Source organism: Centroberyx gerrardi, chromosome 8, assembly GCF_048128805.1.
Source record: "Centroberyx gerrardi isolate f3 chromosome 8, fCenGer3.hap1.cur.20231027, whole genome shotgun sequence".
In the NCBI taxonomy this organism is placed as follows: domain Eukaryota; kingdom Metazoa; phylum Chordata; class Actinopteri; order Beryciformes; family Berycidae; genus Centroberyx; species Centroberyx gerrardi.
In genome coordinates, this window is record NC_136004.1 from 6,276,455 (window position 1) to 6,292,169 (window position 15,715).

The 15,715-nt window shown below is 42.7% G+C and overlaps 1 protein-coding gene across 1 annotated transcript; it reads right to left on the reverse strand.

The window, feature by feature from the left end:
- Window positions 1–80: 80 nt before the first annotated feature.
- vps37ba (VPS37B subunit of ESCRT-I a) lies at window positions 81–15,243 on the reverse strand. The gene is made up of 4 exons (XM_071904345.2): window positions 15,084–15,243; window positions 9,994–10,165; window positions 5,812–5,894; window positions 81–2,956 (listed from the first exon to the last, which is right to left on the reverse strand). The coding sequence occupies exons 1-4, from the start codon at window positions 15,186–15,188 to the stop codon at window positions 2,459–2,461; spliced, it is 858 nt and encodes a 285-aa protein (XP_071760446.2). The 5' UTR covers window positions 15,189–15,243; the 3' UTR covers window positions 81–2,458.
- Window positions 15,244–15,715: the final 472 nt, after the last annotated feature.

Below are 15,715 nucleotides of genomic sequence, written 5' to 3' on the forward strand. Positions count from 1 at the left end.
AAGCCATTTGGAGAAATATGAGAAGTGAGGAGGAAGATGGAAGGGGGGTGGGGAAAAAAAAGCAACAGGATAAAACCAGATACAAAAACTTTAGATTTATTGAACTTGAAAATAGCCTTAAATTCCACTTAAACATTCATTATAATAAGTAAATACCTACATTACACTGAAAATATCACCAACCACATATAAAACCATGGGTACAGAGGATCAGTTCAAACAAAAAAAAAGCAGCTCAACAGCTAACAAAACAAAAGTATTAAAGAGGAACCTTCCGACTTAACACAAAGAGCAAAGCCCATGCACACGAGAATTATTCATTGTTAGTTGTTAGAAATGCTGGTTTATCGAGACGTGACGCTTTAGCTTCTGCCATTTCTGCAGGTTTGCTTGCCAACGAGTATGCTTTGCATTCGGTGGTCCTCTTCTTTGCCGTGGGGAGGGGGCAAATTATCAACATGATATGAAACGAACATCTCGGAGCCCTGTTATTTCACCGATATTAAAAAAACAAAAACAAAAAAACATGCACAAATCTTCCAAGCCACCCCGAGCAAACCTCCATATGATGTAAAAAGGATGGAAGAGTAGCACAAGCACCAGTAGGCACACAGCCTGAGGAGATGTCTCTTGTCTCTCTGGCACACGTTCAACAGCGCTCTGTTCTGGCCTTCGGCTCCTACTGAAAAAAGCAAAGCCTGACAGACTGACGGTCAGACGAATCAGATGAATGCTTCTTCTACCTTCTGGCGTTGCATCAAATCAGTTGCAGGAGAAGAAGACCTTTTGAAGGGGGGGGGGGGGGGGGTTACGGCGTCTAGAGCTGTCAGGCCAAGTCAGCGGGCCGTACACAGAGAAACACGGAGTAGTCAGCAGGATGTGATCAACGTCAGTTCAAGTGTAGGCACTCACGGCTCTTCAACAGTGCACAGCGACAGCAGTCGGGAGGAAAAAAAGTGAATCGGTATCGCACCAGAAAAGAGAGTTTCCTCCCAAAGCCAGGTTGACCTTGTGAGTTCCTTTTTTTTGTTTGTTTGTTTTGTGAGATCTGGCTTGCATGTTTACAATAGAGTTGTTTCAGCTCAACATCGCTAACATGAAAAGTATTCCGCCCATCCGCACGCAGCTTGCACGACCGCCGTAGATAGCTTCCTCACAAGCAGATATGATGGGGAAATGCGGTCGATTATCTCACTAAATGTTGCATTTACATAGAAAGAAAAAAAAAAAGACTGTAGCAAAAGACATTGAACAGGGAGTGACATGGGGAGTCTTTGGTGCTCAGTCAATGTGACAGGAAATTGAACAGATCCAAATTTATGACATCCAGACAGTTGTTGGCATAATTTCCAATCCCAACTGAGGATGTGAAAGACAATAGATGTCGTAAGGAGCGTTGCATTACAACATGAACACATGGAGAACAACACAGAGAAGAAATGTACTGTATGGCTATACATAAATCCTTCATTTTAGGCGAGTCTCTAAAGGCCTAGGTTAGTTTTTTACAATAACTTAGGAGTGTTTAACACCACTAGCCCTCTCCTTCAACACCTCTTCCACTTAACCATCTGCCCTGAGAGGGACCGGATAGAACCATCGGCCATCTTGAACTAGGCAGGTCTGCACACTCTTTAGACACATCCACGCATTGAAGAAGAGATACACTAACCAAAGCCCTTCTGTACACAGAACAATGTTAATCAGTCTATCCTGGCAATTATTAACGTAACTCCATTAGTACTCTATAGTAAAATGTTACTGAAATTCAAATATTTCTATGTACCTTGTGGATTTTCTTTTAATCAGAAACAGCAGAGATGCAGTTTTGCCTGAACATAATGTGGAAAATGATATTTCCATCAAAACTGCACAGTAATTAAGGTCTCTCTTTGCTTGCATATAGTTTACCAGTCAATTACTAAGCTGCAGCAGGAAAATAGAAAATGACTAATTCAACCCATTTTGGAATGACTCTAATCTTCCTTAAAAACAACAGCATAGTCGGATAAACATGACTGGAGGGAAGTGAGAGACTGAAAACTAATGGGCATGCAGAGCTGAGGGCGCTGCCTGAAGACGAAAAGTGCAGATAAATGGCGAGTCCCAGGCCAGTGACCCATAGACTGACTCTTGTTTCACTACAGCCTGCTGTAAGCCCTTCCACTGAAGGGATTCAGGCCTGCAGAGTCAAGACCGGTCTAGTCACGTCCTTTTTGTGGGGAGTGTTGACAGGAGCGTTGTAGAGAGGTGAGCACAAATCCACAGAGATTATTGAAGATCCGTTTCAGCTGAACGTGACCAGACCAGCCGGTGCGGGTCCGCCTTCTTGTACTGCGATTGGTCAAATTCCAAGAAGGCCGACGACATGGAAGATAGTTCCCAGAGGAGTTCCAGTAGTGAAAAGTCCACAACACACACTGCGTCCTCTGAGTGGCAACTGATTTTATTTTATTTTTTACTGCATGATGAAGCCGGGCTGCGGGGTCATACGAGGCGGGGGCCTCTGGGGCAGAGCGGGGGGGTACTGAGATAGGAAGGGGTTGGAGTAGCCGGAGGTGACGTTGGGGAAGTGCTGGCCCGCTCTGGGAGGAATGGGAGGGTACGGAGCTGCCGCGTAGAAGACGGGAGGCTGGGAGGGGACAGCTGGAGCTGGGTTTAGAGTCGGGACCGGCTGGGATGGAGGCGGTGGGGGTTTCCTCCTGGGCTGAGCGAGGGGGGAGGAGCCGTCGCCGGCCTCGGTGAGGAGGGAGGATGAAGGTCTGGCTGCCGCCGACACGTCCTGAGATCGGGAGGTGGACACCGGCATCTGGGGGAGCCGCTGGCCCTTCAGCACCATCTCCTGCAGCTTCTCGATCTTCACCCTCCTCAGGTGGGCCAGCTTCCTCTGGCTGTGGTAGGCGTCGATGAACGTATCCAGGGTCACGTCGCCGTCCAGGAACGAGTCAGCCATGTTCTGTGGATAGAGGTAAAGAGAATTGGGGCAGATTTAGAGAAAGCGCAGAGAACCCCCTTCTGATTCTAATTTAAACACCAAGTTGGGAGCCAACATGAGTCATGAAGATGGAAATAACAGACTGATGTCCAGGGAAGATCACAGAAAAACATAATGCCAAACAACAAACAAAATATCATTATATGCAGATGATATTCTTCTGTATATAACAAAACCACAAACTACTATACCAACAATCTTAGAAAAAATTAACCTATTTGGTACATTTTCAGGATACAGAATTAATTGGAATAAAAGTATATTGATGCCAGTCCATTCTATCCCTCCAAATACCTTAGAACATTTTCCATTTAAGATATCCACACGCAAATTCACTTATCTAGGGATTGAGGTTACGAAACATCACTCCTCTCTTTTCCAGGCCAACTTCCAACCCCTAGTAGATAAATTACAAAGTAAAATCCAATTCTGGAAAACTCTCCCTATCTCCCTACTCGGCAGAGTGAACTCCATTAAGATGATCTTCTTACCTCAAGTATTATACCTACTTCGAAACATCCCTATTTTTCTGACAAAGGCATTCTTTAAGAGATTAGACTCAATAATAATACCTTTCTTATGGAATTAAAAAACTCATAGAATAAGTAGAAAACATCTCTACAAACCCAAATCTAAAGGAGGACTAGCTCTTCCAAATTTCATGCTATACTACTGGGCTTCTGCCATTCAGTCCTTTGCTTTTTGGCTAGATACCTCAATCTCTCCACCTAATTGGTTAAAAATAGAACAGGAAGACTGTCATCCCTATTCCATAGGTGCTATACTCCTAGCTCCCACTCCAATCGTTAAATCAATCTACAATTATAATCCAATCATATGCAACCTAACACGTATATGGAAACAAATTAAATCTCATTTCGGTCTTAAACCTATATCTCTCGATCTACCCATCGCAAAAAATCCCACATTCATCCCATCCAATTTAGATAAAACCTTCTGCACATGGAGTAACTCAGGAATCTATAGTGTCCAAGATCTATATATTGAGGGTAAATTTGCCACCTTCGCACAACTACAAAGGAAATTTAACTTCCCAAACAGCAACTTTTTCAGATATTTACAAATTAGAGATTACAGACGAAAATATTTAATAGGATTTGAAATCGAAAGACAATCAACATTAGACAATTGCCTTAAAACGTCACCATATCAAGATAATTTCATCTCCTATCTATATGACACCCTATTATCAATAACCTCTCCATCTTCTGGAAGTTTTAAGACCAGCTGGGAAAATGAAATAGGTATTCAAATACCAGATGACATATGGGAAGAAAGTCTCGAACACATACACGAATGCTCAAATAATGCAAGACACTGTCTTATACAATTTAAGATACTGCATAGACTCCATTACTCCAAGGTAAAAATACACAGTATATATCCAAACGTATCACCCACGTGTGATAAATGTCATTCCTCAGAGGCAACTCTTTTTCATAGCTTCGTATCATGCCCCAAAGTTACATCTTTTTGGACTGATATCTTCAACATCTCAGAAATTAACACTCCATTAGAAGCAGAACCTTTACTGATTATTCTTGGTGTATCTGAAGCATTAAAAAGACTCACCACAGCCCAACAACAATTCCTCTCTTACTGCCTCATCACAGCAAAAAAATTATTACTTATGTCATGGAAAGAAACAACGGTTCCTACCTCCAAAATGTGGCTACATGATCTGACCAGTACATTACATTTGGAAAGGATAAGATATGTATTAAAGGGCAGACTCTCACAATATAATACGATCTGGCAACCCCTCATATCATACCTTGCACATAGAAGTTACTAAGTTGCAGCCTACACTTATACACTGTGTCATATTTTATTTAATGAGTAACTGGGTGAGTGAAGGGTAGAGGACAAGGAAACGGGGAAGGCTTGGGAAGATAGGGAAGGCTACGGGGAAGATAAAGGTCACCTATTACTTTTTGGTTTGTTTGTTTTTGATATTGTTACAAATCTCAAGAAACAATCCCATATTTTTTGTATCATATGTTTTGTATCTGTGAAGATACGTAAATATAATTTTATAATTTTTTTCATATAAGTGAAAATGAGCATTGACACAATAATATACTGTATGTATAAGATTCTTTGGCTCAATAAAAAATATTTGAAATATAGAAAAACATAATGCCAGCCGGCTGGATGAAACATTCGACAGAGTAAAAGGAACTTGTTTTTGAGGAAAACACAAGGGTGTGACTATGGAAAGAGTTTACATTTAAAACACAAAAAGTTTACATTTAAACTCAAGCTCTTATGCTGCATTCACGCCATATGGGAATAACCGTTGGAGCAACTTGACGGCTCAAAGCAACACCTTGGAAGTCTTCACACCGTTTGAACCCATCAAGATGCCATGATTGAAGTTTTTTGAAGATAGTTTCCTTGTTGGTGACGCCAAAATCAGGGTAAGAGAAATCAGGGTTCATTGTCAAACCAAGTAGTTCCTATGCAGCATTTCCCATTTGACGTGAATACAGCATTATCCAAAGCCACTTATGAATGGGCAACTTAGGGGGGGGTCAGTGTCATGCTCAAGAACACTTTGACAGGACATGGAGCTGTTGCGGGGATCGAACCTGTGACCTTTAAGTTATATGATGGTATGTCTAACCACTATTCCACCCTGCCGCCCCCATGTCATCCAACAAGAGAGTCTAACATTTAAATAATGAAGCATCTGTTGACATAAACGACAGGAAAGGCAGGTATATGAATTACTGACTCATGTCACCGGGGGATACATGAGGTCATCCATGGAAAGATGGCAGTAAAATGTTTACCTCGGTCTCCTCTTCTATCTTGGCTCCCTCTGCCTGCAGTAGGGCCAGCAAAGTGTCCAGGGAGGTGTTTCCTGACTTGTGGTCTGTGAACAAGAAAGAAGAACAACACAAATGCTATTATTTTGGGGCGAGCCACACCTCAATCAAGTAAAGAAGTACCAAGTGTTTTTGGCAATCAGACTCTGATCAACATTGTACCAAGGAACTGGGAGCAGACACACCTATGCTCAGTAGTCAGTGTGCTGTGGTGCTTTTGAGATGATGCAAACATCACACACTAAGCAAATGCTGGACATATGTGAAATTGGTTACAGTCCATTCAAAACGGTAAGGCTGGGATCACACTTAATGAAGTTAATATATTCATGCGTTAATAATGCATGCATAAACTAAAACTAACTGTGTTTTGCTAGCTCTGCATAAAGTGTTTGTGATGAAAACATTTTGTCAGCGAATCAGAGGTGTAACGAAAATGTCTATGTCTAAACAGACTCATCTCATTACACTCCACACACAGCTTGCAGCAACACAGATGCATTACAGATTAAGAGTGATCCCAGCCTAAGTTGTTTACTGTTTATTTCCTTATCTCTGTAAAGCACTTTGGAACTTTGTTTTGAAAAGCACTATATAAATAAAGTTATTATTGTTATTATAATCGAGGAGGTTATTTGCCAGCAAGTTTAAATTAAGCTCAAATGAAGTGTGTTGGCAATAATGGGTTTAATGAGCCTGTCTCACAAAGCTGGGACGGCCTATGTGAAATCTGCCAGTCAAGGTCCTGTGACTGGCACTTCCTAACCGTCATAACGTCGCTCTGTTTGCTGTGAGCTAGCAAGGCCTCTGTGAGTCAACTGAAACTGACTTGGCGTCTCTAAGGAGGAAGCCTGTTTTGTTTGTGTTCCTGAGCAGGGCTGAAAGTCAACACCAGCTGGAGCTGGGATTACTTACACACACACACACACACACACACACACACACACACACACACACACACTGGCAATACGGCCAACGGTGCATAAAGTAAGTTTGTGATCTCCGCTGTGCCATTGTCCATTCACCTACATTCCACCAGGCCTACACACAATACAGCGAGTCCTAAATTATAGGAGACACCTAATCTAGTCTAACCTGATGTGCTATTCTAGGCTTCCTCCTGTGCATGGCAACCGCGTGTACAAAAATGTACAAACTAATTTCTGCAGAACAAGTGTGTGTGAGTGTAATCTGGGTTAGGGTTGAACCGGTATCCAGGTTTTTGAAAGCAGACAGACACCAACATTTCTAGGCTGAAGCTACCGGTAACTTTCAAGGATTCTGTGTTTCCTCCAGAATGTTATTCTTGTCAGGGTGGAAAAGCCTCAGAAACAACATTTAAACCATCATGGGACACTAGAACTCTCCACTGTAACCCATACTAGTGAAATTCTGTCAGGTGGGTTAGCAGCTCCTTAAGGCAGGGTGAGGCAGGTTTCACTGCAGATTTTACAGACTGTTGAGTAAAATCTTCCCACACCACACTGGAATGATTTCTCTGGTCAGACATCTGACCTAAAATAATAATAGAAGCATATTCCCTAGCTGTGATCATATCAGAAGTGGAGAACACTGACTGGCCGATATCAGATGTTTTTTAATCGTATCAGCCCTTCCCTCAAAGACGTCAGCACTTAACTCCCTGTTGTCCTCCTCACTGGCCAACAATACAAGACCAGTTCTAGGCAGCTCTCTGGTGTCAATGTTTGGTTATGTAAGCAACTCTCCCTCCCCACTGCTGTTACCGTAAACACGACTGTTGTTACAACTTGCCTGGTTAAATAAGGGTTAAAAAAAAAAAAGGTGGATGAGTGAGTGTACGGGATTGAGAAAGGCAAGAAAGCAAGAAAGCAAGAAAAAACAGGGTCACAAAGGGCCGGCTAGGCTACCTTGTCCTCCTCCCTCCTCCCAGTCTGGGTCGAGATGAAAAGGGGCTTAATTTAACCAGCTTTGCCCCAGCATGACTCAAGGCATTTCACAGCTGTCTGAACCTGTGCACCCGCTCCATAGGGAATTGCCACTACACTGAATGACAAAGAGGACTACTGGCCGTTACTGGCTGTTTACTAGCCACCACCAGACCTCTCACAGCCACATCAAAGGAAATCATAGGTGCTGTTGAGAAGAATTTTCAGGCTGCTTGTGTGACAAACAATTCAAGGACCACAGTGGAAATGCCATGTGACTTGATGGTGTTGGTGTGCTGATTCTTAATTTAGCAATAAATTCTAATGACTCAGTCATCAGGAGGAAATGGGAGGGGGAACGATCACTGGATTTGCATTGTGCCAGATTTTACTGACAGAGTGTAAATTGAATAAACCTTCAGATAGACAGGGGCTCCACTCTTGGCACAAAGCCTTTTTTCCAGGGTGAATTCCCATTCCTTTCTGTCCAGCCCTCTCTCCCATAACAAGGCAGACTCTCAGGCATATCAGCAGCACTCCTCCACACAAAGCTGTGATTCTCTGGCTCAGCGGACAGCCTGGCGAGCCCAGAACACACAGTCTGGGCCTGGGGATCATGAGACAGCCATTTAGTAAATGAATCCGCGTCGGCCTCTGCTGTGAATCTGAGGGGGAGTTTTGGCCTGCCTGCCGGCCTTTCTCTCTCCCACCCGCCCTCCTTCCCTCCCTGCCAGTCCCATCATCCACCACTCCCTCCCACCCATCGTGGTTGTTTTACCCCGGCCTGCCCAGCAGCACAATGGCCCACTGTGGACTGCCGTTCTCGGGGCGGGAGAGGTGGTGGCGGCGGTGGTGGTGGTGTGGGGGGGTCTAACTGTATGCAGACGAAACATGGCACACTATGTGGAGTCGGCGTGGACCGGGCCTTTCATCTGGGTCAAATGGCTGAGTTGCTCTCAGCTCGGAGCATCCCTGTCCTTCCCCAGCTGCATTACAGCAAATCCACAACTAGGACAGCTAGCGCATGGAGTGGGGGGGCACTGGGTAACCTACATTTGACAAAAGCCATCTCTCGCTGTCAACAAACAAAACCACTGGCAGATTCATAGAGTAAAGGAGGCAAATATACACATAAACACCCTTCAAATTTTTTAGTCGTTATTGCCTTGCGGCTTGAAATGAATAGGCTACACCTTAAATCAGACTGACTCAGTTTGGGATATAGTAACCAGCAAAATCATGGTAAAAACAAGGCTGTTCGTGTCTAACAATGTATTCCAAATGGAAAAGTAAATCACCTTGGTTGCATAAGTGTGTACACCTTACAGTTAATATTTCATAGAAACACCTTGTGCTTTGATAACAGCTGTAAGACTATTTGGATAAGCCTCTGCAAACTTTGTTTTCAATCAAGGCCTCAAGGCAATAAAAACTAGAACATTTGAAAGGGTGTATAGACTTTGACATCCACTGTATGCATATACTGTATAGCACATAGCTTTTAAAAACAGAGACTGGATGCCTTGCAGGGAGGAAGGCAAAGTCAAACTTTTATCAGCATAGCAGAAGCCAGGACAAAGAGTAGGGAATTGTTGGCATGCTATTTTGAGTGGGCTGCTTGGCAACCGTTGCGTCAACCAAGGTCACAAGTATCGTCACTCTGTCTTGCTCACAGACTGCAAAGTGCTGTGAAGGTGTGTCAGTAAGGAGTAATACAGCCCTCTCAGTCTTTATAAGACACCGCAGAGGGGATCTAATTCAGATCTGGAACCTGCTCAACACTGGCAGTTATAGCGACTCCTGCAGCAACATGATAGGGGCCTCTATCGATATGGCTGGCTATGGCTACTGATGGGAAATCTGGAAACTGGTGAAACTGGTCTGATCTGTGTGTCATGTCGAAGAAGAACAGACAATGGGGTAAAAAAAAAAAAAAAACATTACGTAACATCCTAGCTTCCCATGACGGTAACTGACTGTATGGAAAAGTTCAAAGCACACACCGTCTTTTTATGTTTTAAGGAAGGATAATAATCAGAATCACTACATGTACAGGACACTGTCTTGGTAATAAAAGTATTATCATATTAGCTGTTCACAACAAGCCAGGAAAGTAGACTAGCCAGACTAGCCATCATATAAAACATAATTATATATCTTCAAAACCTCTCTTTGAGCAGAGGGACAAGGCAGGGATTCCCTCTATCCCCACTGTTATTTTCAGTAGCGATATTGATACCTAGGGTGGACTTGCGGAGCTGGTAGGCCTCGAAGCTCTCCTGAAGGCAGCTGTAGCGCTTGGTGAGCTGGTCCTTCTTGTGCTCCAGCCTGGGCTGGAGGGCCAGGTTAAGCTCTGCCAGGTTCCGGTTACTGGCCAGCGTCATCTCCTTGCTCTGCTGCACCTCCTGCATCTATAACACAAAACACAGGCGAGATGCTAATGTAAAGCTTAGGCTTTACTCTGGCTATAATAAAAAGACTCTCTCCATGATGCAACTTGATATGTAGACCAGGGACTCAGCACAGCACCACTGAACATCATTTAAGGAGGTTTTTGAAACAACTTGTCGTCTGGTGAAATAAATGAATGAACAAATAAATAAATGAATTAATAAATACAAAAGCAGGCTCTTTTGTATCCCTATTGTGATTTTGGCCGGTTTATAGCGCAGTCCAACTGCAATGCATCATTTATAACCTGCCAATAATGTTATGCTATTTGGTTTGCTGTGTTATAGATTACCTTCTGCTTGTCCTCTCTTTTTACCTTCTGCTGCTCTGTCATTTGTTACCTCATCTGCTACTGTCATGCATATCCCCTTACCTCTGCATTGCAAAAAAAATCTCCATCTGACCAAGTGATTTAATCGTGAATTGAGTTGTAAAATCTTATTTTTACTTGTCTTCAAGAGGTAAGTTCAGGTCAGTCTGTGAGCGTTGAGACATATCACTCCTCAATATCTGGACACTATCAAACTTCAGTGTACAGAAAATCATTTTCTACAAATCATGCATGTTCTTTATTGAAAGGAAGAAAATGTTGCATTATTGTGAAAATTAGATGGTAACTATGAATCTTCACACTTTTAAGCTGTGAATTTTCACATAACTCCCACAATCCGGTTAACATATTTAGAAAGAACTAGGCTATTCATCATTGCCACAAATGCGCCGTGGGACTGTCTGCATTTGTTCTTTAAACAAGTGAAGAAAATCTACTGGTGGGGTGAGATAACTTCTTGTTCTCAGTACTGTTTAACTTGCCTTACCTGCCTCAAAAGAAGATGTTGTCACTAGACAATTCTGCAAACAAGTAAAACCGCATTTGAAATAAGGGAAACCACCTCACGCACTTGGCAGATGTTTTTCAATTGTTTTAACAGAAATAAGCTCAATACAAGGTTAAACCAACTTTGTACAGATGGAATTTTTTGTACTGATTCTTATTTTATGTTATTTTATTTTAATCTAATCCCGATCCACTGCCCTTGAAGAGACGTTTAACCTATTGCAAGGCCATAACTGTAAATAGGAATTTGTTCTTATTAAGATACCTGGTTAAATAAATAAAACACAAAAGAAATAAAACATGACCCCTTTCCCTTAAAGTGTGTTAGGGATATTGAAAATATGAGGGCATGTGGGTGACAACAGTAAAACATGGTAAGAACGACAAGCTACAATGTGAACAGTGTCCTATATGATGAGAAAATAACTCTCCTTCCTCTCAAATGACTCATTCCACTCACACCCAGCTAAAAGGTTCTTAATGCAAATATAGCAAGGAATCTGCAGGAACATGTAGGAAAGCTCTAAAAATACACTGGTGTAGCGTAGGTCTTTATAATTTCTAAAAGTGGGTCTGGTCTGTGGGTTGGATTGAATGGGGAAAACAACATTTCATACAGGAAAAGCAGCTAAATGTGCCTATTACCACTGCGCTTTGCACCGTCATATCCTGAAGTGACCAGCCTCCCATTTGCAAGAGCCAATTCTCTCAGTCAGTGTGGCCCGCTGAAGAAGCAGACCTTTAAATAGCATCTATAACTGCAGGCTTGTTCTGTCAAACCAAACACATAATTGTTTGCTGGGGGAAATGCTGTCCGACGCGCCGCTCTCTCTACACCAGTTACAGTAACAGACAGGAGAACACTGAAATAATCACAGGAAATGTAGGTTAAGAGCCAATTTGGGTGGACCACAGACCTGAATTTAGGAGAGAGTGTGATAACCTACAATCAGATACAGGTTGGTGTAATGCAGGTCACGCACATAAAACATCTCAAGTTGGCTGCAGACTCTCTTCACAAGCTCTTCTGCTCAAACCGCAGTTGTGTTTCCGCCTCCCTTTCCTTCGTGTTGTAACCACAATCACATCTGATTTTAAAATGTTTCCACAGCAACTGAGGAGAAATGTCTGACAACGGACAAAGCACTGGGAAGGTATAACCCAGCAGCATGAGGGTTAGAAAAGTGGACTTGTGAACAGAAGTTTACAGGTTTGAAACCCCGGACCGGCTGGTAAAATCTGAGCGGGACTGTCTGGAAAAATCAAGTGCCCTTAAGCAAGGCACTTAACCCCCCCAACAGCACCACTGGAACTGCTTGGTAGACTGTGGCTGCAATAGGCAGTTTCCAGTTGTGAATATGTGGAACTGTAAATGTGAAGTAGAGCATGCATCCTTGCATTAACAAAGGTTTCCAAAGAAAGGCAAGATGACTCCGCTAAATCTTAACTCACTTGAAAACGTATAATGGGAAGCTTAAATGAGCCAAAACATCATTGTATTGTAAAACTAGGTCACCTCCGAATCAAGATCATCCCTGGCTTTAGCTCACTGGAAATTCAATCATAACTGGGTGTGTGTTAGGGTTGAAGATGAAGGCCTGTAAACTGAAGAAATGATTGTGTTTATCATACCAAGACCTGTCTGGCAGCCCGGGCTTGCCTCATAAAAAACACAAGCCACAAACACAACAGATAAGTGCCATTTACTGAACAGCAGAGTGAGCAGCAAAGTGATATACATCTGCAGGCACGTCACATGTTTGAGCTAAAGTTTTGTGGTAAAAGAGGATCTATATGAATCTAAACAAATTCAGTGACATTTTCAATATCTTCTCCAAAAGCAAATAGGCTGTCGTTTGCATTATTCAAGGCAACACATGTGTGTGTGTGTGTGTGTCCGTGTGTGTGACAGAGTACATTTTGCAAAATGAGAAGACGATCGCCTACAGCAAAGCATGTGTCTGTAACCGAGGCGAGGGTTTGGGTTCATACACTACAGCTGTACATTCGGTGCTTCTCGTCACTCTCGGGTTTCACCCAATGAGTTATGACACCCGTTTCTTTTGTTCCCGTCCAGTGCATTATGATAAAAGAATTTCCCAGTTCCACCTACAGCTAAGGCATGTCTGTGCTTGGCTGATTCCTGTCTTTCCTTTAATCTCATGACTAACTAAAGTCAACAACTGCAGTGTCATAGCAGTAAACAAGTCCCTCCCTCTCTGTAACCTATGGGAAGAGGAAAACGAAACCATGGAGACAATCAGACAGGGTGTGGACTAAAACAGAACTGACAGCAGCACAAAACGGTCACTGATAGCACAACAACGTCCATGCAAATCACTAATAATACCATATTGTTTCCTTCATGCTTTTGCAAGCTTGAAACGGATCCAATACACTCTGGTTGTCCTATCGGCTCCCATGTCTTGGGACAGAGGCTCATACTGTATTTTACATTTTAGGCATTCAGCCAGCACTCTTACACAGAACAACCTTAAATCCCTAGATTACCAACAGTGTCCTCACATTATTTGTGTATGGGTTACGGTTAGAAGGGAAAAATGTAGTGTTGTTTCAAAAAGATAGGATCAGTTGCAAGTAGAGGGGACAGATAGGAGAGAAGGGGACATGACGTGTTTCTTGAAGACTTTTTAGGTTACAGCAGAAAATAGGGAGTGACTGCCTTCCTGACTGGGGTGGGAAAGTCTTTCTACACTGGGGAGCCAGCAGGGATGATTTAGCAGGAGGACATTAAAGCCTACACTGGAATTGACTATTTGCAATTCCAGTGGCATGGGGGAAAAAAGAGAAGAGCAAATCCTGTATAAAAATCCTTCTAATCTGTTAGTATTCCCTCTTGATATACCAAATTTGTGTGTGCAGTAAAAGCATTCTAGGGACCATGTCTTGTAATCTCCCCATGCATGCACAAACTGAAGCTTATCAGCTGCTTATCATGAAGAAAAGCCAGGCCTATCGTTGCAGAACAGGTACAAAGTAATTAGAAATTGCTGGGCAAGCACTGAGCACCTGCCAAATGGTATTGAATTCAAGGTTTTATGAACAGGACCTCTTGACTGACTGCACAGTGGGTACTTGTACGATTAGAGCAAGGCCACTGAGCCCCTATACGTTTCGTTGACTTATATAGAGACTCGATTCAAAATATGGCAATTTAATGTTACCCTGCTTATCGGCAAATATACACACCTGGTACAACATAACTTAAGACCTTTTCTGAATCGTCAGGGTCTTCTGGTAAATTCGGCATATACACAATCGACAAAGAAGCACAAAAAATCCAATAAAATGTAGTTGTTTTTTTATTTGTTCACATTACTCGCTAACGCCCCACGGTGTTAATTTGGTGGAGGGGAGTTGTGGGAACAAGAGGCGAACCATTCCATAAAAGTTTAAATGTCATTTCAAGTGCTGCTTGGTCCTCCGAATGTATGCCGAATTGTGGAGTGGATCCTAAAATTTCAGAAAAGGTCTTAAGTCATGTTTTCCTCGGTATCTACCTTTGCCGACAAAGGAGGCAGCATTAAACTGACCGATTTTTAAATGGTGTTTGGCGTGGTGGTCTATTCCTACAAGACTATCGAGGCTAGGCCATTGCTTGAGTTAATCTATTTTCTGAAAATGGCCTAGCTACCATTAGTCTATTTATTGTAGCTCTTACATATTATTGAAAAGGCGAGCTTCTGTTGTCTGCGGAGGTGAACTTCGTTGGAGCAACAATGTCGCAAACTGGGAACCCTCATGTGGTAAAACTTGAGACAATGCTGCTATGCCCCAGCTCCGTCCCAAGGTTAACGTTGCTTGTAACCTTTTGGGGCTTCAGAAAACCGTTTCAGGTCCGGTTAACGAGAGATTTTAACAAAATGACCTGTAACAGTGTGATGCGAATCAGCCATGTCCGTACATGTAGAGAGAGCCTGTCAGGAAAGCACAACAAAGGGTTGGGGAAAAAACACAGTGACCGAGGAAAAGGAGTCAGTTGCTAACGTTAGACTACAAAAGCGAAGGGTTTAACCTACCTCTTCCATTTCTTGGACGATTTTAGTGAGTTTTTCATCATCCTCCAGCAATTCGTTGAGCTGAGTCATCGTGTAAGCGGTAAACGTGTTGGAAAAACTAGACATTTTAGCTCTTGTTTTGTGTTTCTCCTCGTCTGTGATCCTCTCTACTCGCCTTTCAGATTGTGACAGCTGACTGAGCTTCCTTTACCGGAAGCTGAGAGGATACAGGCCCAATGCTGCCTTCAAATGCTGTCGGGAATATCAGGATTACGAGTAGAGCTCACATCATGGGTGTAAAGAGTGTAGCACTTGCTATAGCTTGGCTGAAGTGGGTCCAAATTTGATCTTGTAATGTTTGACATTATAATGGACAGTGAAGATCCAGCAGAAATAGCCAGAAATCTATTTGGGAGCCATATGTATAAAAAGAAAATCACATTAGGTGAGCTTTTAGGACTAATGTTCCCAATTTGGTGAGATAGATCTAATATTTTATCACACTGACCAAATAATATCTTGTTAGTCATCAGTCACTGTCTCCAGAAATGTAGTTGATGCTTTAGTGAATTATCGCTCCTGGTTCACATTAATGACCCAACTAATGGGAAGTGTATGGCTGCAGACCTCCACTGTCTGGCACATGCAACACA

Coding starts and splice junctions, on each gene's coding strand:
- vps37ba (XM_071904345.2), bottom strand. CDS start 15,188: ATGTCTAGTTTTTCCAACACGTTTACCGCTTACACGATGACTCAGCTC. Junction 5,895..9,993: donor GCTCCGCAAGTCCACCCTAG/GTATCAATATCG, acceptor TCTTGTTCACAG/ACCACAAGTCAGGAAACACC. Junction 2,957..5,811: donor AGATAGAAGAGGAGACCGAG/GTAAACATTTTA, acceptor CTCTATCCACAG/AACATGGCTGACTCGTTCCT.